The sequence below is a fragment of the Malaclemys terrapin genome, chromosome 2 (assembly GCF_027887155.1).
Source record: "Malaclemys terrapin pileata isolate rMalTer1 chromosome 2, rMalTer1.hap1, whole genome shotgun sequence".
NCBI classification, from domain to species: Eukaryota; Metazoa; Chordata; order Testudines; family Emydidae; genus Malaclemys; species Malaclemys terrapin.
Genome location: NC_071506.1, coordinates 185,983,807 through 186,011,769, shown reverse-complemented (window position 1 = coordinate 186,011,769; position 27,963 = coordinate 185,983,807). Strand labels below are relative to the sequence as shown.

At 37.0% G+C, this 27,963-nt stretch overlaps 2 protein-coding genes across 5 annotated transcripts in view; one reads left to right on the top strand and one right to left on the bottom strand.

The window, feature by feature from the left end:
• The window catches only part of SUN3 (Sad1 and UNC84 domain containing 3), a 56,035-nt gene that overhangs the window by 21,203 nt on the left and 6,869 nt on the right, over window positions 1-27,963 (bottom strand). The window contains exon 2 of the mRNA XM_054019445.1: window positions 16,218-16,283. The gene's annotated coding sequence lies outside the window, so the exon portion shown is untranslated. The remainder of the gene's footprint in view (window positions 1-16,217; window positions 16,284-27,963) is intronic.
• C2H7orf57 (chromosome 2 C7orf57 homolog) lies at window positions 24-27,500 on the top strand. Of its 4 annotated transcripts, none has more exons than XM_054019438.1 (10): window positions 24-216; window positions 797-860; window positions 3,309-3,506; window positions 4,666-4,774; window positions 4,957-5,116; window positions 12,116-12,160; window positions 18,426-18,526; window positions 20,066-20,202; window positions 21,540-21,711; window positions 24,187-27,500. In XM_054019438.1, the coding sequence occupies exons 2-10, from the start codon at window positions 806-808 to the stop codon at window positions 24,254-24,256; spliced, it is 1,047 nt and encodes a 348-aa protein (XP_053875413.1). In that variant the 5' UTR covers window positions 24-216; window positions 797-805; the 3' UTR covers window positions 24,257-27,500. The 4 variants fall into 4 exon arrangements, with proteins under 4 accessions (XP_053875413.1, XP_053875416.1, XP_053875415.1 ...); XM_054019441.1 differs by having other exon boundaries at window positions 28-216; window positions 3,309-3,392; window positions 21,540-21,554; window positions 24,187-27,499; XM_054019439.1 differs by having other exon boundaries at window positions 32-216; window positions 21,540-21,554; window positions 24,187-27,499.

Below are 27,963 nucleotides of genomic sequence, written 5' to 3'. Positions count from 1 at the left end.
GCCTGTAGCGGCTCGCGGGCCCGCCCGCGTCCTTCCCTCTGCCCCCTGGAGTCCCGCCTCCGCCACGCGCGGCCCTGAAAGAGTCCCCGTTGGCATGGAAACGGGGATTGTTGTGGTTGTTGCTGAAGGCGGCGTGGTGCTGGGTCGGTTCCTTCCAGCGCGCTCGTGAGCCAAGTTCCAAAGGGACCTGCCCCCCCTCCCGCCCCCGCACTCCTGGTAAGGGACCCCGAAAGTGGGGGAAGGGGAGGCGTGTCTGTCAGGGGGTCGGGGTGTTTGAGGGGGTGGGGGTGTCTGTCTGTCTGTTGGGGTGGAGTGTCTGTGCCTCCCTGTGGGTATCAGGTTGGGTGGGGGGTGTCAAGCTGAGCCCTTTCCCTTGTTCGGGGTGGGGGCTTCCAGGCTACATCCCACCATGCCCAGGTGGCTGCTTTAGTTCAGGGGACCCCTGCCTTATGCTGGTCATGGCCAGACTGTAGGGCACTAGGAGCCGGGGGAGAGGGGCAGGTCTATGCACCATCTGGTTAAACAGGGGCAAATACAACTGGGGATTTGGAGGGGCTCTAGCCCCTCAAAAAGAACAACAAATCAGGAACCCCTGAGCCTGGAACAGAAGTTTGTTTATCTCACTTAATTAAAAGTGGGCAGACTTAATCTTGGTACAAAGCTACTCACTGAAGCGATAGTCAACAGCTGTTATTTTATTATTAACTTTAGCCCTGCCCCAATAAAAAAAAAGTTGTCTACGCTCCTGTTAAATAACTATTTTTGTCTTTCCTTTTCTGACCCTTCCTTCATATAGGCTTGAGGAATGAGGAATATGAGCAAAGAGCCCTCTGGACCCCCCAACCAATATGCTCCTTGTGGCAAGTACACTGTTTGCTCTCCTTATATAAATGTACATTTTGACATATCTCGGTATGAAAAATGAACGGAACCCTTTGCTTCCTAAGAAAGGAGACTTCACATATACTACCTACTATATCAGCATTTTATTCTGTGGGGAACATGCATCCCTCAATGCCGTAATCCTTGATATTTTTGGTGGGGAAGGATGAGGCTGATAGTGGAATTTCCTTTGGGTTCTTTCTAGCCTGGTCACACAAGACATTCAAGACAGGACTCTGAGATGCTCTTCAACCTCACCAATGTGAGGAAACAACCATTTCCCATTTTGGCCTTCATCTGTTTTCCTTGTTTGGAACACCCCCCTCTCCTGTGTCAAGGCAGAAGCTAATGCCACCCACACTATAATCCAGCTAGTTAGATGCACTTTACCAAGTGCTCTTATCTGCCCTGAGCATCATGCCATCATCTCCAGGACATGCCTGAGTACTGGCCTAAAGACCCAAGGTTGTTCCCAGACTTCAGTTTTGCATACTGTAGTACCCAGCAGCAGTCACCACTTTTCAAGAAAATTAGTCAACTCAGATCTAAAAGTCACTTTTTCTTATAAATAGCATTGTGAAAGAAGGAAGTGAACTTACTTTGATGAAGTTAACTAAATTTTTTTAATGTAGTGGTTTGTGTGGAATTTGTAGTGATGGAATAATATTTGTCTTGTAAATCAGTAGTTTGTGTTTTCTTTGTTCTAGTTTATTAACAGAGTTTTAAGAATTTATGGGAGATTCCAAGGTACATGACAGAGTTGCCCCCCGCAGTAGGTCTTCCTCAGACGCTTCCTACAGATTTGAGCATGATTTTTGTTTGTTGCTCCTGACTGTACCCTTTACTCTTTCCATACCAAGAGTTATTTTGTTTCTAAATAGTGCGGATGTTCTGCTTCCCCAGTGCTGCCTGAGAGAAACTCAACTGAGATAAAACCAGCTTTAAACTTTCACAGTCTGGTTTATAAATCAGAACATAGGGTAGCCTGTTCAGTTGGGGTCACGGGTCCTTTTTACAGGAGGTTCCCAGAAGGTCTCAAATTGTTTCTGTTGCCAATGGGTAGGCCATTGGCATTTTCCATTATAAACTAATTTTAAAGAGTTTGTAATTCAACTCTGAAAACTCGCTGGGCTTAAAGTCTTAAATACAAACACGACAAATATGTTTGAATAAGGTCCGGTTCCAAGTTGGTACTTACCCTGCAAGTTAACTGGGATGAAAAGGTTCCTGATAATGAGCAGTTCGATGAAACATCCCGTTCCAGGTGGACCAATTAGTAAGTGTGGTGAAAAAAACCCCAACAATCTAATGCGTCTTGCCTCTGCCACTAAGGAAAGATCTTTTATTTTTTAATAGTCATTTATACACTCCTTCCATTGCCATTACATGGAATAGATTAACTGATTTCAATGGAAGATCTGTTTACTTAAAAACCACAGTTTTGTCTGAACATGTTTTACCTACACTTGCTATAAGTAACATCTAAGATTGTTATAATTTAAGATTAGTAAATAAAAAATCTTCTCTTTTTCCTGCATATTTACTTTGTGCTTTGACAGCACAATTGTGTCTATTCTGTTTAACTATTTTTCCCATATAGTCAGCTGTCCATTTCCCTTATTTGTGAGGGTCGTTCCTACAGTAATGGGAGTGGAAATGTTTGGGTGGGGGAGGAAAATGTGAGTATAAACTACAAAATTTGGAAGGAAGATTCAAGGGCAGATGTAGTACATCAAGCTACTCCCAGCTCACTTTTTGAAACTGACTTGATTTCAGGTTGTCTTTTAAAATGGCACCTCAGCAGTATGCAGAGATGTCCAGCAAATGACTTAACCTGACAGGGTCTAGTGCACTGAAAGATTGCTCAGCCATGCAATGCTTGGAACTCATCTTAAATTAGAAGAAATTAGGTATATTGTGAAAGTGGCTTGCTCTCTAGTGCTCTGTTTAATTTAATCATTATATTTCTTCAGATTATATTTCAGTAGTTAACTAAAACAAGTAAAGAGTTGATAGCAGAAAAGTATTTTTTGTTAATAGTTGAAGGAAGAAAGGTCACCAAAGAATTAATGCCTTCCATTGCTGTCTTCTTGCGTTTTACTGATCTCAGTATTCATTAACCTAGTTCTCTGAATGGGGAAGATACATAACATTGTATTGTAGGACAGTTGCAGTGACAATTTGAAATAACATTAAAGGCTTTTTAAACTAGGCTCTACAGTAGTATCACAGTTTTTGTGTGATCACCTATAAGTAGCAAGTATTTATTATTCTCTTAGTGAGCATTTCATATCTATTACATCTTTAATAAAATGTAGTATGTTACACTGTAATTTATGTGGACTTTGATTATTACATCTGCTCTTTGACACAGTAATGTTATCAGTAAACATTTAACCTAAATATTTTTTTCTTAATGATTATAGAATGGTACTACCATGTTCCACTGAAACGATCAGAGAAGTCTGTGAACTCAGAAATCCCAGTCCCTCCACCATCCCAGATTCCAGGTCTGAGCAACCTCGGAGAGTATCACAATGAAATTACATTTGGGAGCCGCAGGAAATGGATCAAAGACACAGACTCAGAATATGTAAAGCTGGCAAAGCAAGGAGGTCGACCTGGTGAATCTCAGTTAATTTTAGCATTATGGGTGGTTTGGGAAGCTTAAACATTTGACAAATATACCTGGAGACTGTTCCAGCAATTTAAAAAGTGATACATTTGAGGGGAAACTGTAGAAAGGGAAATGTTGTAGAAATATGTTGAATCCTCAAGAAAACAATGCAAAAACCTTTATCGGTAAATGTAATCGTTATAGTCTAATGTCACATGCAATAACCCCAATACTTCATTGTTTGAGTCTTAACAGTTTTCTGCTCCAGCTTGTGCCCTTTCTTTTCCATCTTTCATGGCTAAAATATTATTTTTAGGCTAAAATCCATTGATTAGCTCTTAAAGTATATTCCATCTGATCCAGAACGCTTTTTCTAATCCTATTAAATTGAATTTAGAACATTGTTAAGCCTTTATGATAAAATCTGGGTATGTTAATGCTGATATATTCTAACCACAGTATAAATTATTTGGCAGGTTAGCTGCATTACATGGGGATCTGAACAATTTATTTTGTGTTTAACAGAGAAAATATCTGCCTGGGTACTGAACTTTGAAAGGTTTATTAGAACTGTAAAAATATACCTCTTAGCATTGAAACTTGGGGGGGGGGGGGGAAATTGTGTGTGAAATTGTCATAAAATTTGAAAAAGTCTGTAAAGGTTTTATTAAAATTACTTTTCAGTTTTTACAAGTAAATAGTTTGTATTATACATATATTTTGTTTTCAGCTCATTGAAGATGTGAAAAACTTAAATGGACATAAATTTTCCACAGAGTTTCAATGATTCCCAGTCTGTAAAATGAGAAATACATCCACATGTATTATCAGGCACTGTATTATACAACTGTTTGTCAAGATATGTAAAATGAGATACCTGATACAATTGAAATACAGTATTGGAAATAATATTGAAAAAATGAATTGTCCAGACTGTCAAAACTATTGTCACTTGCTGGCTTTGTGGGTAATCACTGCTGGTGACTATCCCATTAGGATTAAAAAGTAGTGAAAGTTCTGATTGTCCAATTGAATCTCAGTAAGGGCTGCAAATAGAAATATTTCTTTTATAAAAAAATTTAGTAAAAGATAACAGCAACATAAAAATATTAATTTATAACCCTGGAAAATACTACAGCATTAATGTATCTTTTTTTTAATTTAAGATTTGTTGAAACATTTTACACCTAGTACAAGAAAAACATCCCCAGTAGCTTATGCTGCACCTGATTGGTATACACACCCCAGTAAACCACCACCAGATGATGAATCTAAGTAAGTATGCTCTGATTCCGATGATGAATCTAAGTAAGTATGCTCTGATTCCATGGAGGCTGTGTAACTTTTTATAATCCACTGTATTTCTCTTGTTAGTCTGTTAAATTTTATGTTTTGAATTAATATTTTTGCAATAGAAAAATAATATAGAAAAATAATTGTGAAACCTTGGTCTACAGAGCCCATGTTTCCTCAATGCCTGACTACATGGTTCATGAAGAGTTTAAGTCTGATCAGCTCAATGGTAACTATGAAACAAAAAGAGGGCCTTTTGATTTTGATATGAAAAGTATTTGGCAGAGGGATGCTGAGGACAAGGAGAACAAAGAGAAAAAGAAGGTACGATTTAAAGACTTTCTTCTTGGTGTAAAACTTCTGAAAAAAACTAAGTGGGTTTTTTGTTTCTTAAGGGGAGTGGCTGTGCATTAGAACAACACATTTTTGTACTGAAGTTACAGAAATGATTTAAAATATATAGTTCTGTCATGAAGTGTTCTTGTTGCAGCATACTGTACCAGGAATGCATTTTCCAATCACATTGTACATTTCGTATACTGCAAAGTTAGTTAAAGTGAAATATTCTCCAGTCATCTCTCATAATGCAGTTTATTTTCTATTCACTCTCTGCCAATATAGGCCTTTCTCTGGATCTTTTCTTGTTAGAGATTGGTGAATGTTCAGGGGACTGTTTGGGTTTTCTGTTTAGTTTAATTGAGGAAATACTCTGAAAAGTGCTTTGGTACCAGTTCTGGAAACAGATATCCTCCATTTATCCACAACATAGCTACAGCACAAGCAGTCATTAGTGCAATTTTTCACACATTATCCTTCTAGTTTGGATTGATCTTGACCTGGCTGAAGCTACCTGTGATGGTAGTTAAAGCCTACATTTTTTTTTTTTACGTGTTCATTAATTTTGGGTGCTCAATTTTTTCATGCTTTGTTTCAGACACCTGGGACCTGATTTTCAAAGGTGTTGAACATCACCACTTTTCTTCAAGTCAAAGGGGTACTTCTGAAAATCAGGCTCTAGGTATTTCGAATTGTGAACCTAAGTCACTTGTGCAAATTTGGGCCAAATTACCTTTCATTCTGCTGAAACTACTAGTTAGTGAAGTTGGGAATTGGGGCTCCTGTAATGATATTTGTCCATACAGAACTGGGCAGGGAACATCTTGTCATTCCACATAAGCAATCAAATACTTGTCAGGTGATTACACTGTAATTTAAATAATAATTTAGAGACATGAAGTTTATTTCCTGAACTATCCAGTCCCCAAGAAGACTTAAATAACCAATACTTAAAATAGAAGCTTAAGCTCCCAAGGAAGCCTCCTGGTTAAATTTCAAGGTGATGTAAGCAGGGGAGGAAGCTTTTGCATTTTTAAAAGGATGAAAACAGGAGGGTGTAAGATAAAACAGGTCCGCTGATCCTCCTGCTTATGATCCCACTGTTGTCAACACATCTGGGGCTAAGTTTATCCCCGGGGTGAGCAGGCATAACAAGTTAACTTCAATGGGAGTTTTGCCTATTTGTACCAAGGCCATAATTTGGTCCACAGCATTCCAAGTCAGTAATTTATATTCATTTTGTAGCTCCACTGAATCTGAAATTGGAATACGTTACACTATGCTACTTAGACCTGCTTTCTTATCTGTTGAAGACCATCATGTAATTTACGCCACCATTTTCACCACTGCTGAATTTGACTCAAAGATGCTAAATCTAAAAACTAACTCCCATAGGCTAAATGCCCTAAGATATCTAAGATGATATCTCTGGCCACTTAACTCTTTCTAGTTTAAATTTTATTTTGGTTCCTACCTTATTGTCCTCCTCCGTAGAGCCCTTGGTTCATGCATTGTCATTTCAGCTTTTTCCTTCAGGATTTTTCTGCTCTAAGTACCTTGATGAATTAGACCCTAAAGAGGAGGGTGAGCACATATCTGACTTCTATGACAAGTTGGAGGAGGAATGTGTTTCTGAGAGGTTACTCAATCTAAACACTACTTGCATAGGTTGGGGAAATGGTCTGCCTTTACTGAAGAAAATGTCTTGGTTGCAGAAGATTCAAGAGTGATTTTTCTCTACTTGTTTGTGGATCTCTTCCGGTGGCAGTTATGAAGAATTTTCCATTTAACATGAAATATCATGGCATGCCCCACTTTCATAGCAAGTTTTACCTCTTTGCCCCCCTCATAAAGATTTTCTATGTTGTTATTGTTTAAGAATGCCTTCCTACCAAATATTTTCTCCTTCCTACAGATTCTTCTAGTAAAAAAATGGAGAGAGCATTATGGAATAATTTTTATTCTAGTATCGTGGCCTTGCAATCTATATAGTTGAACTTTTACAAATGGATTCTTAATGCTGTTTAAACAAAATTCCAATAAGTCTTCCATTTCCTTATTTGATGGTGATGCTTTAGATAATTTGTAGTTAGCTGCTAGGGTAGAGCTAAGGTTCTGAATGCAGAAACAGAACAATCTTTGGTTTAAAATTTTGAAAGCAAAGTGCCATTTTGACGTTCAGAATCATTAGACACAGTTCTTTAGGGTACAAAAGTTGTTTGCTGCAGTCATAGAAAGAAATCCTTAAGGATGTACTTAAGGAAACCCTTAAGAACAAGTGCAAAAACATTTTACCCTGGAGGGTTCCTATTTAGTACAGTCTAGAAAACAAAGTTCCCTTCTGGGCTCTACTGCTGATTCTTCAATCTTCTGTGTGTTCATCTTTTGAATTATGAAAAACTCTCTTATTCCTGAGATTAAAAGATGGGTTTCTGACAGTTGCCAAGTCCAGGAAAACTGGGGCCTGGGAGATCTTTTCCTTAACCTTCATCCCCCTCACTTCAAGCTTCTTGCCAAAGATTGTGTTCAAGTTCCATGTCAATCATACAATCGTACAATTTGCAGTTTTTTCCAAAGCCACATTCTGCCAAGGTGGTTCTTGATACTTTTAAGACTCGTAAAATTTAAGTGAACAAAGCTCAGTCCTTAAGAAAGATTTCAGCTCCCTCTTCACTGATGCTGTGCTCACCCATATGTGTCATTAGGACATCTGGAGGCATGTGATGTGAATGTATGAATTGTCACAGCGAATGAATATGAATGGTCACTGATCCAGGAAAAGTGTGTGAGAATGACTCTATAGCTTGGTGGTTAGAGCACTTTCGTAGGCTGTGGACTCAAGTCCTTGCTCTAATGACTACTCATACAAAGTGGAACAGCTTCAACAGGAGAGACTGAGAAAGCTCTACACTAGAATATCCCATAGTCCATTGGTTAGGGTGTACTTCTGCAATGGGGTAGACCCCAGTTCAAATTTCTGCTCCACATAAGGCAGAGGAAGAATGCCACAGGGTGTCCGGTTGCATGCCACAAATAAGGGGCTATGACTCAAGTGGCTAGAGTAGGTACTGCTGTCTTAGCCTACAAAGCAGGGCAGTTTGGCCTACTGGACAGATTCCTTGGGGCGGCTCTTGCTCTTGGGGCAGCATGGCCTAACAGCCAAAGTCCTTGAGCAGTGCCCACACCCTGTGGTAGGTGTGGGGTGGGGTAGGGGGATACAGGCCCACCCTTCTCCAGTGGGTCTCAACCCAGGGCCCTGTGAAATCAGTGGTCTGCAGTTTGGCTCAGTTTCCTATTTTAACAGTCATGTTTCCTGGATCGCTTCCTACCCTTGGTTCCTGCTCTGTCAGTTCCCCGGGGGACATTGGCTTTCTGGCTCACTTTTATCCTCCAGGGTCAATGGGGGTTTCACTGTTGATCTCACTGGTTTGGCCTTCACAGTCTGTAGCTCCAGTAACTCCCTGGCAGGAGCTGGCAGCGTGCGTCCACTCTTCTCCTCAGCCAGCCCAAACTGAGCTGGGTCACTCCCTTTTATATCCTGTCTCCAGGTTGAGCATGCCCAACAGGAGTGAGGGGGCACTGCCTCTTCATCCCAAAATGTGCGGTTAACCCCAGATGGGTCAGTGCGGGGTAGATACAGCCCATCACGAGGGGAATTGAACCTGTATCTCCCACACAGCCCAGGTGAGTGTTCTAACCACTGGGGTAACCTTTATAAGGAGGGTTCCTCCTTCACTTTTTTTTTTTTTAGCTGAAACTATTTAATCAATTTGCTTCAAATTTGCAAATAGTTTTGGGTCAACTGAAACTGCATATTTTAGCAAATAAACTATTCATCCAAAAAATTTCACCCAGCTCTAATCCTGAATGCTGTATGGAGCTTCAAAATGCCCCCAAAAGGTGATCCTGATTCAAACGGACAAGCAGGCCACCACATTCTATATTGGAGAAGGGCAATAGGATGTGTGAGACTCAGGGCTTCTTGTATCCAGAAGCCTTGCAGGTGGAAAGTGCATTCTGTCTCAAGACAATCCTGGTTGTCATATGCATAGCAGAGAAAAAGAACTTGATCATAGACACACTGAGTCAAACAATGACAGATCTTCACAAGTGGTCTCTGTATCACTGTGGGGGGAGATCTGATCTTTCTGAAGGTGAAAATGAAGGCCATGCTGAAAGTGAATCTCTTCACCATTTACTGGAACAAGAAGTTACTGGTCCTCTATGAATGACAGACCACATTAGCAAGAAAAGGCCACATTAGCAAGTGACAACTTCTCCATCCCCTGGGGTGAGAAGTTCCTTTATGCCTTCCACCTGATTCCATTTGTAACAAAGCTAATGGCAGACCTTAGATAAGACTAAGTTTGATCTTAAGTTTCCTGGTGATTCAGACAAATAAGGTGCTCAGCTCTGCTGCAGATGGCCAAAGTGAGTCCTATCAAGCTGAGAGGCTTGCCTCAGATAATCACTTTAGAACCAGGACACCTTGTTCCATTCCATTTCCAGACCTCTCTCTCTCTAACTGGATAGCTTCTGTCATGATAGAGATCTGTAGGCAAGGTGTCCACAGGCTGGTGATTTTATTCTCTTGACCCCTAAAGTAATTTACATAGAAGAATTTCTTACATGGAACTTAATTTTTCTGGTGGCAATGACTTCAGCTCATAGATTAAGTAAATTTCTGCTGTAGTGACTGATTTATGCCAAATTTCATAAGGGTGTGGTATTGCTATAGACTCATTTTCACTTCCTCTCCAATGTGATATTGGAGTTCCACCTTACTGAGCATACTGTCCTGCTAATATTCTTCAAGTTCTGTATGATTCCATTTCTCATTACTATGACCTGGCTGACATGAAGCTAAGCCATGTCCACACTCTATCCAAGATAAGATGACCACCGCTGCCTGGGTCAGGAATGTTTCCATCACAGACATATATGTAGCAGCTACATAGTGATCTCTCTGCATACTTATATATAATTATTGCTTGTATTCAGGTTTCAAGAAGGAATTCGATTTCAACAGTTCAGTGCTCTAGAACTTGTTCACAAATAGAGGTGACCAAACTTTCTCACCCATCCCCAAGTATTTTTGTTTCTTATTTTCAGTTAGCCAAATTTTATATCAACTTTCTTGACTAGTGATCGATTCTAAAGATTTGAATTATGCCTGATATTTATTGAGAGGTAGCCTTCTATATGTATTTATTTAAAAAATTATACTTTCCCAGGTCATATTATAGGCATTGGCCTTATTGTGGCAGCTGTACTATTTTTTTTTTTTTTTTTTGGTGTGTGGGGAAGACATCCCTCAAATTTTACTATTCAGGAGTGAAAATCCTGTATAGATTATATTTTTAGAGAAGAGAAAATTACTTGTTTTGTAATTCTTTTTTTCTCAGAAGCTATGCTGTAGTATTCTCTATCACCTACTTCTATTCAGAGTTTACCTATTATCTTTTGAGATGTCTTTCACTTTGTACCTTTTCTTTCATTTTTATTTAAGGCTTTTTTTATCATATGTTAATCATCTTGTTCTGGTTTACTGTTAGTAGGAGCTTCACGTCTTATGCAGTCAGAACTAAGTGAACTATTTGGAGAGGAGCATTTGGACTTGGGTAGAGTTGATGCATGATAACCAATTAAGGCCTGAAACATGCTTTGCCCTGCTACTACTGCCTTTAATGGTCAAAAGCCTAAGAGCTAGCAGAGTTCCACCAATCTTATTGTAATAGGCTAAGACTAGGACTGAGAATCTTTCAAAGTGGTATTTTTGGAGAAGCAGAATTGTAAAATATATATTTTTCCTGTCTCTGAGATAGCTAGGCCCTGGGACTTTAAGGGCTTTAAAGATAACCAACCAGCATCTTTAATTGCACCCAGAAGAAAGTTGAAAGCCAGTGCATGGAACACTGGTATTAGATGGTCACATGGATTTTGCCCTCTTAAAAGGCAAATAGCTAGCTATGCTATACTGATGGTTTCAAGTGGTTATTAACAGTAACCCTAAGTACATCACATTACCTTAGTCCAACATGAAAATAACAAAAACGTTAATTGTAGTGATGAGGCCTATATCAGAGAAACTGCAATGAAGGATTCAATAAGACCTGGAAACTGTGAACCATTTAGAAACAGTCTAAACATTACCTGTTAATTGGAAGGAGCAGTCGTAATATGCATCAGCTTTTCAAGATGTTTCTCCACCACCAGCATCTTTTCAATTTTATTTAGATTTCATGTTATAAATTGAATTAAACCAGCTAGATTTCATCCATGATGACCTCACATTGATTTGGCATGAGGAATGCTAAGAAATCATGGAATCAAAGTTTAAAGGAAAGAGATGCTGAACAGAGTATCAACAGCATACTGGTGATAGTGCAGCATCTTCTAATGGCCTCATTAACACATTATTAATTATTTTCATTACAGTAGCACCTAAGTGTCCCAATCAAAATTGGAGTCCTATTATTCTAGGCACTGTGTGGGCACATAGAAAGACACACACCTTGTCCCAAAAAGCTTACAATCTAAACGGGCAATGCAGACAAACAGATGTACAAAGAGATGAACCAACTTGCCCAGGATTACACACTAGGTCAGCAACAGAGCTGAGGATAGAACCCAAGCCTCCCACTTCTAGTGTAGTTCCCAAGCCATTATATCATGCTGCCTTATTGTTTTGAATCTTTGAAATTTGACATTTAGGTATTGGTACAGATTTTTTTTAACATAACCATCCTAAAATGTAACTTTTCTCCCCCTCCTTCCTAGCTATTATTTCATTTTTTGAGCATTGGCAGATTGAAAGGTATGCTAAGGCAGTGATACAATGTTTCCTTTTCCCCCATTTTACCAGTGATAGCCTGCAAGTCAATTTTTGCAACAACTATTGGGAAATTTTATTGCAATTTACAAAAGGCAAGCATCTTAAATCATGTCTCTTGCATAAGTTACAATATTCACTAATTCTCCTATCAGGAAAATGCTGCTCAAGTTGAGGTCCATGTGGGCAACACAAAAGAGGTGCGTATATCACTAACATAGGGGTGTGGTTTGACAGAAAAGAAATTTGCCTAATGCAGTAATCATTTTACACTACTGTCCAAGAGTACATATTGCCTTTCCAAAAAGTATTGTTCCCAAAAGCGGACTTAATTTATGTTATAATACTGCACTTGACTGTCTCAACTTCTTTTCTGAAATTTTATTTCTTCTAGGGCTAAAATTACTCTTGTTTTCTTTTCTTTTTTTAAGACTTATCTCCTAGTATCTCATCTATTAACTTTGTTATGTACAGGACAGTTTACATTGTATTGTAAACAACTTCTTGGGAATTATGCATTTTTAAATCACTTTTATTGAAGATTTAGCAGTAGCTAAGTGATTATAATTAAAATTTTTCAAACACATTTTTAAAAACTAAGTTCAGTATCAAAAATTAAAACTTTTTTTTTAAAAGGATAACCTGATCATTGTCACTCAATCTTCTTCCTTTTTTTAGAGATGCTTTATAATGCAGTTATTTTTCACTGTTATAGTGCCTTATCTTCAAGGACTTCAAAGGATTTTATAAAAATTAATGATTTAAGACTCGCCACCTGTAAAGTAGGCAGTCATTGTCATCAGTTTTACAGATAGGAAAACTGGGATACAGAGAATAAATGACTTGCTCAAGTCCCTAAGGGAGTCTGTGACCCAGTTGGTACTAAAACTCAAATCTCCTGTGTACCAGTTCTGTGCTTTGGCCATTTCTATCTCTGGTCTTTGATTCCCAACTGATACACAGTGGAACTCAAAATAAGCTCCCAAGTGAACTACTGGTCTTGCTCCGTTACTATGGAAAAAGAAACCTGTTTTCCCCCATGACTATATTTGAGCTCAGTAGTAAAATTATGTCAGGACACAGCATACAATTTAAAAACTAGTTTTAAAAACTCTAAAGAGTAATCTCAGAACTCCTAGACTTGAATAAGGCTTTAACACTAAATCACAGAGATGTGCAATATTACTACCAATTTTTATTTGAACTACGTTAATTACTCAGCTTTCTTTCCTCTCTCTCACTCTTGTTGCTAAAAACAGAAATCTTAAATTCATCTATTTTTATTTAACACATAGGAAAGCTCATTATTTACAATATGAGCATATGAGAAGCAACAGCAAAAAGGTTTAACAATAAAATGTAGGTTTCAAGTATAGATACCTTAAAATGTCTTTGCTTCCTCATATTTTTTTACCCTTTATTCCTAGAAAAATTAAGTGCTTCTGACACGTTTTTATAAAATATAGGGCCAGTAGACTCATCTACAAAGTTTTAAAAAGCTTCAGTGAAAGCAATTGTTTTTAAACAGTCATTCCCAGGTAATGTTTGAAACTAAGAACCTGAATGTGAAATTCACTCCTATGCAAAAGGCTTGCACAAGGCCTATGATTCATTTATTCAGACTGAAATTATGCATACATTTTGTGCTGATATCCTACACAGAGAGGAATTTCACCCATTGGAATCAACTTCGTTGCTAAGGAAAATGCGAAAATAAGCAGAGCATAAATAATGAAATGTGAGCATTTAAAAGAATTATATTATTTAGTAATTGATGGTGTTTTAAAAAACATATGTAAAGAAATGTATTTATTTACAGTATTTTTTAATTGTCAATGTCTCCAAAAAAAATTGGAACACTTTACACTGGAATGTACATAAATGATCCACTGTTCCATAAAATGACTTTAAAATATAGTAATAGTGAACCACAGTTACACAGTTTTTAATATTGTATCTATATACAGTAATAAGATTCGATGATTGTCACAGTTTGTAACGCTGAAACCTAAAATGTCTGTAGAGCCAGTGTGAAATGATGAAAACAGCTATAAGCTATATTTTTTTGTTCAGAATATCACCAGATTCAGTTATCGTTAGGTTTTGCAGAATGTTCCCATCCAATTTTTTTAAGTTCTCAGCCATTTTGACTTTTATGAATTACACACCTGCTAGAGCAAGGCATGTATTTATGTCATGCCAAGAGTCCTAGATCTCTGTGATACCAGAGATAACTCAACCAATCATCACCCTTACTCTACAGCTAATTTTCATGCAACAGTTTCATTGGTTGTTTGAGAGAGACTGAACAGATGTTGAGTTACTTGGCCTAACTGCCACAGTTCTTCAAAACCAAGCATGCAACAACACAACCAGCATACACAATAACCGCATACACACATAGCTTCGCATTTCCCACTAGCACAGATCAACAGAAATTTCCCAGCACAGTACAAGCCACACACAAATCAGCACAGCCACCCACACAACGACAGAACCAGCACACACAATAACCCCATCACTCTGAAGCCTACAATGTCTTTCAGTCAATGTGAAGCAATGGAAACAGCTGCAGGCATTGCCGAGAGCTTATTTTGTTTAGAATATCACCACATTTGGTTGTCACTGGGATTCTCAGTTTGTTACCCTCCACATTTTTAATTTCTCTGCCATTTTTTGCTTTTTTACAAAGATGACTGTACAAATTTCCCCCGTGTGATTGCTTGAGCTTTCAGCTGTTAATAATGTAAAGAACTGTACTCCTTAGCAGAAAGCAAATGACATTTGGCTTCATTATCCCCGATAGCATTCTCTCTAGTTTGGCTTCTTTGAGTTCTAGTTTGGCATCTTTGAGTTGTTGCTGTGGTGGCTGTTGCCTGAGAAGCCCTGGAGACTGCTGTTTTATCCAAGTGGGTTAGCAGCCTGAATGGCTTTCAGATGATTCATATATACTTAGCATAAAGGCAGCTGGAAAAACTTTCCATAGAGAAGAGAAGAACTATATTTTTGAACGTAAATCCAACATCTATCCCAATTTAGTTAGATTTTCCTAAGATGAAGAATGAGCTGTTTTCTAGCTGAGTAACCGAGATCTCCAGTTCATTTGTAATTTAAGGAAATCTTTGATTACATACAATTTGTTTCATGTTTTCCCATGAAATGCATATAAAATGAGAATTATCAAAATTAACTATGAAAATATGAGAGTCTGCCTTGATCACAGTCTGAGCACAAGACTACACAATAAGTATGGCAAAATAGCTTTTTAGTTTTCTCATTTCCATAATCAAGTAAGGTTTTTAGAGCTTCAGGAAGCACTTCAGTGAATTATTCCTTGGCCTTCAGCTGATATGTGGCTGTTTGTTGAAATTCAAGTCAAATAAAAATGATTAACGAAAATCAAAAGCAGTAGGGTTTTGCCTGCACTTTGTTTTCCCTGTCCTACTTTTTGTAATTGTTTAGGCTTCTCTTTTTTTTCCATCTTATGTTCCTGTTTCTTTCCACTGCCAAAATCAGACTGTTTTTCTCTTTCCATCTGCTGTTTATAATATACATAACCATATCAAACTGTGTTTCTGTGGTACTCTTTGTGTAGGATCAGCAGGATTAGATTTTTATCAGCAAATTTCAATATATGTCAATTTCACCATACACATACATATCAATGAAAAAATATTTCCATCAATACTAATCAAAATTTACGGATAGGCAAAGTAAGGGCTTGTCTACATGGCCCACTGGATCGACAGGCAGTGATCAATCCAGCGGGGGTCGATTTATTGCATCTAGTCTAGATCCGATAAATCGAACGCCAAGCGCTCTTCCGTCGACTCCGGTACTCCACCGGAGCGAGAAGCACAGGCGGAGTCGACGGGACAGCATCAGCCGTCGACTTACCGCAGTGAAGACATGCAGTAAGTAGATCTAAGTATGTTGACTTCAGCTACGTTATTCACTGAGCTGAAGTTGCATAACTTAGATCGATTCCCCTCCCCTCCAGCCTCCAGTGTGAATCAGGCCTTAGAAAAATGCTGCTTGAGATCTCATTAGTGTTTGATTTAAGGCTATTTATTTTGTATATTTTGAGCTGTGATGTTGACAGGTTGTGTTTTAACTGTTATAAAGCTTTAACTTTTTGAATCTCAGTGTCTACTGTCATTAAACAATGTATTGTCTGACCCCCACATTGTGTGACTCTGCATAATTTCCCACAACTGTGAAAATGTAAATTGATAAAAATAAAAAAAAAATACTCACAATGCTGATAATGAAGATAGAGGAAGGCAACAATAAGACAGATTCAGTGCACCTAAGAATATTACTCTGAAATATAAAGCACAAACAAATCACTTAGAAAAACTGAGCCTCAATTTTTCAGTACTTGATAGTGTAGGAGAATGATTCTAAATCACTAGAATTTACAACTTCCAAGTCTGGGTAAAAGACACCATGACATAAAACTAATATTCATGTAAACTCCTTTCATTTTGACAACAGTATCTCCTATCTCTTCATTTTTAAGCCCCAACTCTTCAACAATCATTTTGTCCACAATGAAATAACCCCATCATCTTACTCATTACCAGACGCTGGAATCCATCACCTTAAGTGAAATCCTGGCCCCATTGAAGTCATTGAAAGTTTTGCCATTTACTGGGGGCCAGGATTTCACCCCGGTCTTTCCATTTCAGAATCAGTACAAAAGCTGTCCTTCATAAAATAGAGGTGCAGGGGAAATGATCCAGTTCGTCACACTCATCAAATATTCATCTCTCCTCTTCCTCCTCTCCTCACCACCTCTCATTGTATCTTGTCTTTCTAATTAGTACATGCTCAATCATTTCACATTTTTATTGCACTCCTCTTCATTCATACCATATCACATCTGCATAGGCTACCTGCAACCTCCATAATTTACTTGTATTTAGAAGAATAAGCTGCCTTTGTTTTGGAGGTGTTTCAATTATATTTTCATATGAATGTTACTATATAAAAATAAATTATATTGTAAGGCTTGCAACCTAGTTGCAATTTCTGATATTTATTATTTTGTACTTTAACAGTTATATATAATCTTCTTGTAATGATCAGATCCAACTTGATACAGTATGGCTCTATGCCCAGTAGTACACAGCTAATTTATATAGCAATATACTTCACTTCTAATCATCCAGTCTTGAAGCTTTTGTAATAATATGATAGCAGTGATTATATCTATACCTTCTGGTGTGTTGGAATGTCATGGTAACTCTGACTTTCAACTAGCTACATAAGATATTTTAGTAGATAAATTATATTTGAACATATTTTTTGGTTCTAATAATCTAAAGAATACACAAAGAAGATCTTAAAAAAATCTTAGAGGTGACCTTTAAAAATTGGGCTTGTGCCATTTTCAGCTTATTTATGATGTATAAAGGAAGCTTAAAAGAATGTTTTAAAACATCATTTCTGCATTTTTTTTTAACCTTAGAAACATTGGGAAAGTCAGGTTTGGTCTTCTCTATTACTGCTGAAGGACCTCTGAGAGGTTTGGGGAATATTTATTTTGACTTCTGCACCTTAATTGAAGAGGCAAGGGTATTGAACCTTTAACCAAGACTTCCTGTAACTTCACTTGCTAATTAACATTTTGGATAAAGATGTTAACACATACAAACAGTTTTAAACAGTCCCATTAAGATTCCTGTCTCTCTTTAGTTACTCATTGTTTACTCTCTTGGCTCTTTTGATGTTACCATTTCACTAGGTCTCCAAGTATCAAAGAATATTCCATGCTAGATTGAACCTGAATTTGCAGTGTAAATAAACAAGCAGAATTTAAAAACCACCACTTTTCAGGTCTTCCTTATACATAATTAAGAAAAGAGGGCAAAAGCTCAGTTTTGAGGCCACCTTCAGTGTATCTATATTATTTGGAATTTCCCACCTCAGATTAATATAGTACAATGGCTTTATTACTGTCTGGGAGACCCTATGTTTCTTAACCAAATGGACTATGGTTCTTAAACCAGGGATGAAACCTGACCCCACTGAAGTCAAAGGGAGCTTTGCTATTGACTTCAGTTGGACCAGGATTTAACTTCAAAGTTTTTTTCATTCTTCCATGCAGTGGACTGACCCATGTTGAGAAGCTTTGATTGCTAAATTTTAATTTGGTGGCTTAGTTTTAGTTAGAAAGGTACTACAACTCTTTTTTGTCAGAGAGACATGCTTATGGCTCAGCAGATTTATTAGTGGTGTCACTTAAAAGCCTACTAATATAACTAGTGATAAATAAATAAAGTTACCACATTTTCTTCAGTTTTATCATTTACTTCCCTAAACTTACTGCTAGTTCCTTGAATTGTGCAAATACTGAAGATATTTAGAGCTACCAAAGTAATCCCTTTTTCTGATGTCCCCTGTTCATGTATATTTCCTTAATCATAACATTGTTGTTAAATTAGGTTTTCTTTAACACAGGTAAAGCTTCCTGCTATAAACCCCAAATACCCAAACAGAATACCACCCTCTACTGCAAATAAGGAATTCCACGGGGGAAATAGGCTTTATTTTCCACCTATGTAAGTAGCACACACATTGTATTAACTAAGGCCCTGATTCTGAAAACATTTTAACTTTACTCACTTATATAAATGTTTGTGGGATCAGGGCTTATATCTGTAATGGGCCTGAGCGACCTTGACTCTCGGGCTACCACATGTACTATCTGAAATATTAAAATGGTTTTATAAGTAACTTAAGTTATGTTATTTAATTTTTAGGATATACCATTATATATAACCACAAAATTGAAAAAGTAAGCACACACAAGTCAGTACATTCAAACTTTTAGGTTCCTACAGTGATGTTTATTGTGCACATCCAGTACTTTCTTGTTGTTGTTGTTTTTTTTTAAACAGAAGACTTTTTTTTAAAATAGTGATTGTTTTTGGTTCTCAGTGCAATCCAGTGGATGGACCATAATGTCCATTATCACTATTTGTATTAAAGTAGTGTGCAAAGAATCCAGTTAAGATTGAGACTGTTGTTTGGTCTGGGTTCTGTATAGACACATTAAGTTACCATCGTGGCTTGATGAGTTTACCATGTAATTTAAGACAAGACACAAGTGGTGTAACAAACTATAGGAGGGAGAACCAGGGTAACTGATATGAACATGCGATTACATCAATTAGCTCTGCATATAATTAGATGGTTTCAAGTTGTTAAAAGAATACTTATTTTAATTAGTATAAAATACAAAGGAATAAATGTATAGTCCCAATATGTTTTATAATCTATGCTTAATAATTTGAACAAAAACATTATGTGTATATAATGGCAAAAATGAAAATAGAAAATGCCACATTTATGTAACTTTGGGTATTTCTACACAGCATTTTAGAATGAGTTGCCTTTCTGGGTTGGCAGACATGGTAATGGGACTCAGGCTAGCCCTCTAAAAGCAATTGTCTAGACAGCACTTTGAAGTTGCAGCTCAGACGTAGGCTTCAGAGCTTAAACTGCAAATTAAAAGCGCTGTCTGTACAGCAATTTTTAGAGTGCTAGTATGAGCCTTGCTAGCCCAAGCCTGTCAACCCAGGCTGGGAGGCTCACACCAAAATGTGTGTTGCTATGCCCTTAGAGTTAACATTGCTTAGGAATCTAGTTTTTGAACTTGTTGACTTTTATTTGCTTTACTTCTCCATTTCTGACATGAATTACCCTTTTCATCTCACTTTACCATTCTGCTATAGGGCCAAATCTTGCAGCCCTCAATCACACAAATCTCCCATTAATTGAGTTTTGTTGAATGAGGACTACAAAATTTTGTCTCTTAATTATGATAAAAACTATGGTTAATTATGATTGATTATGCAAACCTTATGGCATTATTTTATAAGAAGCATGTTAAATTCATATTATGCTAATTAAACCATGGGAAAATAAATAATATAAATGACATTTCTGTTTTTGTTATTTACTTGCATATAAAAGAACTTGGTATAAGATGCCACTCTCCTTTCTGTAAAATAAAATGGTTGCTGCCAATTCTTTCTTATGTTTTATTTCTGAACTCTTGTCTGATATATATTTTATTTTTATTTATTTTTGTATAGGCCTGGTCAGAAAAACAATGAACCAGTAAACTTCAGCAAACTGATTAGCAATGGTTACAGGGACGATTGGATTCAGCAGCGTAATGACTGGGAGAAAAAGATTCAGCAAACCTCAAAAAATAACGAGCAGCCTGAAGGTGAAGTGTATTGTTACTATTTATTTTTTCTTTAATTTAGCAGTTATCTAAAGTTAATAACCAAGATTAGCTCTATCAACTCACACATCTTACTTTTGAATATAATTACATTTACTTTTTTATTTTACTCTAACTATGTCAATATGGGCCCAATTTAAAAAATACATGTGACTTTAATTGTGGAGGCAAAGTTTTCAGTGGCTTTGTATATCTTTTAAGTTGTGAAAGTATGCTTTGGTTTTGTCTTCTGGCTAAATTCTGCTTGCTTTATTTACCTAAGAGATTGAAGAGACAGAACTACTCACATGCTTAAAGTTAAACAAATGTTTAAATACTCTTCTGGATCCTGGCTTAGGTACATAGAACTTGGTTCTTAGTCCTTTTCTGAAATCTCCATCCCAAACACAGCAAAAACCAACGGTATGACAGGTAGATCAATCAGTGTCATTATACAAAAACTAATTCCTGTCTGCTTTTGAGTATGGAGGTTTTGAAGAAACCCTGTTAGTGCAAAAAAATCCGACAACAGCAAAAGAAAAACAGCTATGCAGAGCTCATGCTTTAGAATCTCACTTTGTCATGCACTGTTCCATAAAACTACAAATATATAACATTATTATTTGTGTATTTTAGTATTATAAAGTGAGCAACATCTACATGCAACAATTGACTTCAATAAATCTTTTATTAATAATTACATGGTAATCTTAAAGCTACCTATTCACTGACACAACAATTATTAATTGACACTAAATACAAAAATATAGTTCTGGACCCCCAGACTTTTAAAGTTCATTTCCATTTTATGTAACCTTCTCCCCCTGTGCAATTGCTGTTTCTTATAGTAAATTTGAATACTTAAATGCATTTATTTCAAAGGTGTCCTCATTTGTCCCTCTAACTTTTTATATTGTTATTTTAGAAACATTTGTGGTTTTTAGGTAACATATACCTTTTAAAATGCTTGTGAACAGGGAAATTCCAAAAGCCAAATCTAAAAATGTGTGCAAATGTTCTTGATTTTGAATAAAGAATGGTTCTTTATAGTATGCTTGTATGCATGCTATGTTAGTGTATGCATACAAGCATACTGTAGAGAGCTATGTGTATATTAAACTGTGACTGTAAAATGTACTCACTCAGAAAATTTCACTGAAAATAATATAAATATTGATCTTTGGTGCAAATTGGTAACTATACGTAGGATTAGAGTCAGGTAATTGATTTAGGTTGGTTTAAGAATTTTAAAATTTGCTTACTCAGTTTTTTATACACTCTGTTAATTTTATTATTATGGCATCTTTAGTAAAGTGTTTTTTCTGCATTATTTCTTGCAGAGACTCTTCCTCCAAGTGAGTACCAGAAGAAAATAGGAAAGAAGCAGAAAGCTAAAAAATATACATTGTCATTCAAAAGAAAAACTGTTGCAAAAATAAAGGATGAGCCCAGATCTCAATCTGGACCTGAAATAAGTGCCCCGCCTAAGAAGTCACTCTTCAAACTCAACATGTATGCCACCCCAGTCCCTATCCACACAGAACCCATTGCTCTCTTAAGAGAATTAAAGACTTCATTAATGAACCAAGCAACCTAAAAACTTTTCCCTAACACAAACATTTAATGTTTTTATTACCCTTGGTTTTAGATTTTACTTAACACTTAACACTTTTTCTTCCTGAATTTTTCAACTATTGGGGTCTCTGTATGTGGAAATTTAAGATTACTGCATTATTAAATTTCCAACTTAATTTTTTCAGTGGAAGCAGGTTTGTGTGTGAGCCTAGGAAGGAGTATCTCAGGAAATGAAGGAAAGGTGCATACGCTGAGTCTCAGAGCATGCATGTTTTTAATTTTTAATTTTTGTTTTACTGTAGTGCATCTGAAATTGGGGCAGGTTAGGTAGGGTAGCTTAACCTGCCAACCTCTGACTCAAGGTATGTGTGATTAGATGTTGCCTCAACAATGCAGGAATTTCAGGGTAATGGCTAGTTTGATTCTCTCACTTTTCATTTATTTTTTATTTTTTTAATTAATTTATATAGTGGGACTTCAAATAAAATTTAAACATCAACCATAAAAGAAAATGAAGTAGCAGACATACTATGCAGAGTGGTGAAAAGTAAATAAGTGTGTGTGTGTGTGTGTGTGTGTGTGTGTGTGTGTGTGTGTGTGTGAGAGAGAGAGAGAGATTTCTAATGATTTGAGATGCCTTTTCTAGTTGTAATTAGATAGTTAAGGTGAGATCATGCTTGTTTTTTCTCTCCCAGTAGATTCCTCCCACACCTGTACAGTCTCTCTTCCAGAATGCAAAGGACTGGGGCTAGATAGTACTGGCAGTAGGTCTGACTGACCCCACATGAGTTGTATCTTTGGGCAACTTTGGTCTTGCCCCCTTCATGCTGGGAGGACTGTTTGCTGTACCTTCTTCCATTCCCTTCCACCTCCACACTCTTTCAAAGGCTTAGTGCTGCCAGTCAGTGGTGCTGAAGCAGTACACCTCTTCCCACTTCACAGCAAGGCAATGTCATAATTTAGAACTTAGGATACTCCCACTATAATTGTTGTGCACATTTACTGGGTGCCAGTTAGGTTAATGGCTACAGCACCATCCTTAAATTGTAACAGTCCCAAAGTACTAACTTCATAAACTGACAGGTCCATATAAACACCTACCACATTGACTGTTGTTACGTAAATTGCCAGAAAGTATCTAGATTTTGGAGTTCCATGGTGTGTGAGAGAGATGGCTAGTTGTCAGTGATGTAGTTAGCCAATTGGTATTATGTCAACTTATTAAGGGTCTTGTTTTGAGTTATGTGCAGTGACAGTGAGAATGAAGTGTTTTTAATTTGTGACTTTAAATTGAGTAACAACTATGCAAAGAAATATCTAAAAGGGCACCGGTGTTGAAATTTCCCTAGATTGTGATAGTGTAAATCTCCCACATTAAACATAACCTATTCCATATCATCTAAGATTAGTTAGAAAGGGAGGACAAACTGTTTTATTGCATGGTATTAAGCTATTAAAGTTCACATATTGCTGGCTTACTTCTCAATTTGGTATTCCACATAATAATCAGTTGGAAAATTATATGGGATACAAATGTTAGGACAATTATTTCTACTTTTGTCTTTAGCACTTACTTTCCCCCCATTTGCTACCTTTTTCTATCTATCCTTACCTCCCCCACCCCAAACTTTTTTTTTCCTGTCTCTTTTTTGGTTATCTTGTTCCCTGCCTCCTCTTGTTACAGTTGCCAACAATAGTAGTATGAGTCAGCTTTGTATATAGAAATGGGGCTGGAGGGTTACAAATGTAGAGCTCTTCTGCAATTAAAGTGACTTTCACTGACTAAGATTGTAAATTTACATTTAAACCAAGTTATAAATTTTGCCCTTTCCTTAATGGGTATGGAGCGTTTCAGATAGAGCACAGCTACTGTGATTCTGCTGCACAGTTGAATATCAGACTATGGGGGCCCCTCACAGGGAGTACATTCCCACAAGAAATGGAGTTCAGATCTGCTTGGGCTCCCTTCATACTTTCATGGGCAGAGGTAGTTTAGGGGCATCATACAGCTGGAATAGCAGATCTACAGCTAGATATCTCCACTGGCCATTGACTCCCATAGGCACTAGGGTCTGTCCACACCGAACTGGCAGAATCAGGGTCTTAGTTAGTTTCCCTCTGCAGCTGGCTTCATGTGTGGAGCATTGCTATATCTGATGCTCTTTTGCCACTTGTCCACCACACAGGATGCATACAAGTGAGCAGTGGATAAGGAAGCATTACATTGATGCTTGGTCAGAGAGCAGCAATGCATTGCAAACTTCGCATGTAGCATTGTCTTTCCTCCCGGTCACTTACAAATATAGAAGTATTAGACTTTGTAGGTATTTTTGGCAAGCGAAAGGTTAGCATTTGGCCATATTGTTTTATTGTCAGAAGTTGTCATCTAGTCTCTCATTTTTTGTATTGCAGGTTCAGAGGCATCCCAGCCCGAATTGACTCCAACAGACAACAAGTAAAAGCTGCAGCTTCAGAGATGTAATAAAGATATTAATATTATAAAAAGAGCATCAAGAACAGTAAAGCATGATATGGCTTATGAAACAGGCTCCTATGTTTATAGGTTGATATTTGTAATTGCATGTATCTAACCATTGTAGTTAAATTCATCCCTGGTACAACTTCATTTATTTCAGTAGCTTTACATCAGAGATGAAATTGGTTCAGTGCTTCAAGTTTTACAGTGTAGGCAATAGCTACTGCAGTATACATCTAGGTCTGGTTTTAATGTCATGTCAGCATACAGAATTGAAACCTTTATTGTCACTGGTTCCACCAGACTAATACTATACTACTACTATCAATTTGCCTTTCATTAAGGTTTCGTCTACACACAAATACTGTACCAGTATAGTTAAAGTAGTACAATCCCCCGTACTGTGGACACAGTTATGCCGTTAAAGGAAGGGGAAGTATACTGATGTAAACATGTCTACACTAAAGATTGTACTAGTATAACTACTTAGATAAAATATCACACTCCCAACTGAAAAGTTATACTGGTACAAAAACTCTTAGACTAGGTTTATGGCTTTCTTACAGCACTGCAGCGCTGCACCTGCTCCATGAGAATTGGTTGATCAGTGGCATTGCTGCAGGGACAGGACCAATTCTACAGATTCTGTAGCATCATGTGTCATAGTTTTGCATGTTTTGCATCACGAAGTGGTTCAATAGCGCAAACAATGAGACTGATCTGAGCAATGCATGCTGTCTGCACTTAAAGCCTTTAAAGTCTTAATAATTTTGTATGTCTTGAAATTTTGACTGGGTCAACAAAATTCTATTTAATGCTAGAGTTCTGTGTTGTTGGTTCATATTAAGCAAAAAACAGTTATATTTTTGAAATAACAATGCATATTAATGGTAAAGATGTTACTCTGAAAGCTGGGATGTATTAACAATTTTCAGTACCGCATTTTCACATTTACTTTTGTCTGTTTGAATTAGGGTTTGTCCCTTGAATCCCATAAATCATACAAACATTGAATCTGTTTGAGTAGAGAACAGACATAATTTTGGATTTGGTTCATTAAGAAATTTCCTTTTATACTGTGGGGAAAAAAACAAAAAATATTATTACAATTGAAATGTTAATTTGGTTATTTCCTTTTCAGAATATACTCTCCATTCATTGTACATCTGTTAATCCAAAATTAAAGGTTTTACGTCATATTACCAAAAAAAGCATCCGTCTGAATGCAGTGTTTTCTGAATTAGTTTGCATTGATTTAGCAATACTTTTTAATTAGTTTGGTATGAAAATTGGTTAGACACTATTATGAAAGTGGGCCTATTACTAATTCAAAGCCAAAAAACGTAGGGTGAAAACCTGACCCTATTGAAGACAGTGGGAGTTTTGCCATTCACTTCAGTGGGATCAAGACTTCACTTATCATTTCAAACACCAGTTCAGGTTTCTAAATAAATAGCAAACATTGTACTTATCACATTATTTACAAAACGCAAGTGCTTAAATAAATGTTATAATGTCCACATAATAAGCAAACACATTCTTATTAAGTATAAAGAACTGCATGAATATTCCCAGGAGATTTAACTATTTGGAAAGGTTGAAAAGGTAGTAACAAGCTATTTCTCAGAAAGAGGAAGACAAAGAATGTCAGCTGAAAGTCAGAATTTCAAATTCAGGGCAATTTCTTTGTGACCTATAAATCAAAAATAGTTCGACAAATTTTCTTCCTGCTTTGAAGAAGTCTTTTGCCTTCAGAGTAAATGTTGAAATTTTGGCCCAAACACATCTCCAAAATTTAGAGATGCTAAAATAAGACTTTATAATGAAAGCTTGTTACAACCTGAACCATGCAGAGGCTACTGCCTCTCCATAATGATTCGCGTCTTTGGGAGAAAGGGAATTTGTGTGTGGAAATTATTTATATATAGCAGGCAGATTGTGAACAGTTCTGTATCAGGATTTCAAAAAGATGCTATAATAAGGTATATATTTTGTATAAGAGCTCCTGCTTTATAATGGACAGATGGTATGGTCAATTACAAAATGTCATACTTGTTGTAGTACCTACCTGTAGCTCCACAAAATGTTCAGGAGAATAAGTATTCTATGTAGCTTTATGAAAATCTTGTAGAACCATACACTCATATAAATTTCTCCAAGCCACACCCTGGGAATTCAGCATTTGTCAGCTGAAACAGCATTGTAAACTGTATGCCTGCTGACAGGATTACATCTATTATTAGTGTCTGAAAAGAATGACTACCTTACAGTACAATGGACAATTCTAGTTGTACATTTCTAACAATGATGACCCGTGACCATAAGATCAATGTCATTCATAAAAGCCTCGGGAATACCTATATTACTTAAATCTTAATCTGCTCTTTTTCACTGTAAAAGAAACCCCTCCTGTGTTAAGTGGAATGTTCTTCAATGCTCACTGTCATAGGCTTTAGTGAAGGAAAACAAGAGGAAGCAGGAATGAGAATCAGAAAAGGGAGGAAGTGGAAATAATACTTCAAATTTAAGTAATCCAGCTATAGGATGGCTATGAGCAAAGTACACCTTTAAATCCCTTTATATTTTTGTTTACTAATGTTGTGGGGGTTTTATATGCCTATATCTGTGGTGATTTGTGACCTAAATACTTAAGATAGATATTGAACTTCTTTCAGTCTGTTAAACAGGCACTTAGTGCCCTGTCAAATTTCCTTTTAAGGAGTTCCCTTCAAGAATATATATAATGGACCTGAGTAAATAATGAGTGGGAAACAACTTATTTGAATATTTTCTTAGAAAAATGTTTTGAAATTAATCAAATTGTTTGTTTGTAGTCTCTGATACAGACTTAAAGGTACATGCACTGCGAAAAAGATCTATCATTTAAAGGAACTGCTACAAAGTGTGGTAATCTATTTAATACTGTTGACTTGGACAGAGGAATTATAAGCAAATGAGTCTGATTAGACCTTCCTTTTCTGTATTGCTCTTTGTTTTATAGCTGTAATATTTCCTCCTCTCTCCTCACACAGCTCTATCCAAAATTTCCCAAATTAATTTAAAACTCTAGCCTTGGATACATAAGTCCTCTTCCTTGCCATTTACCCCTCAGGTAGGGTTCTTACCTAACAATTTTGTTTAGTGATTGTAGCAGGGGAATGGAAGTCAGGCTTCAATGTCTGTTCATGACTTGGTCACTGAATCACTCCAACCTCACTCTGCCCTATTTAACTCAATTAAAAGCAGTTACATCAGGGGCTCTCAAATTTTCCAAAAAAAAAAAAAAAAAAAACCACAGCGTGGAGTCCTTGTGGCATCTTAGAGACTAACAAATTTATTTGGGCATAAGCTTTCATGGGCCACGAAAGCTTATGCCCAAATAAATTTGTTAATCTCTAAAGTGCCACATGGACTCCTCCTTGTTTTTGCTGATACAGACTAGCACGGCTACCTGCCAATTTTTTCAGTGTATAGACTACATTTGAACAGAGAGAATGTAAATAGGAGGGTATAACACAATTGCTGAACATCCCTGTAGCATCCCTTACTTGTCTAAGGTTATTTTTCCATATATTTGAATATACATTTAGCTTCTTTAAAGTGATTTAGCAAGAGGAAACAATTTTACGCCATGCAACCAGCCAGCAAGTGATGGACCACAGTCTGAATAGCACTGGGGTTACAATATTAACTGCCTTTAGTACAGCGTCACA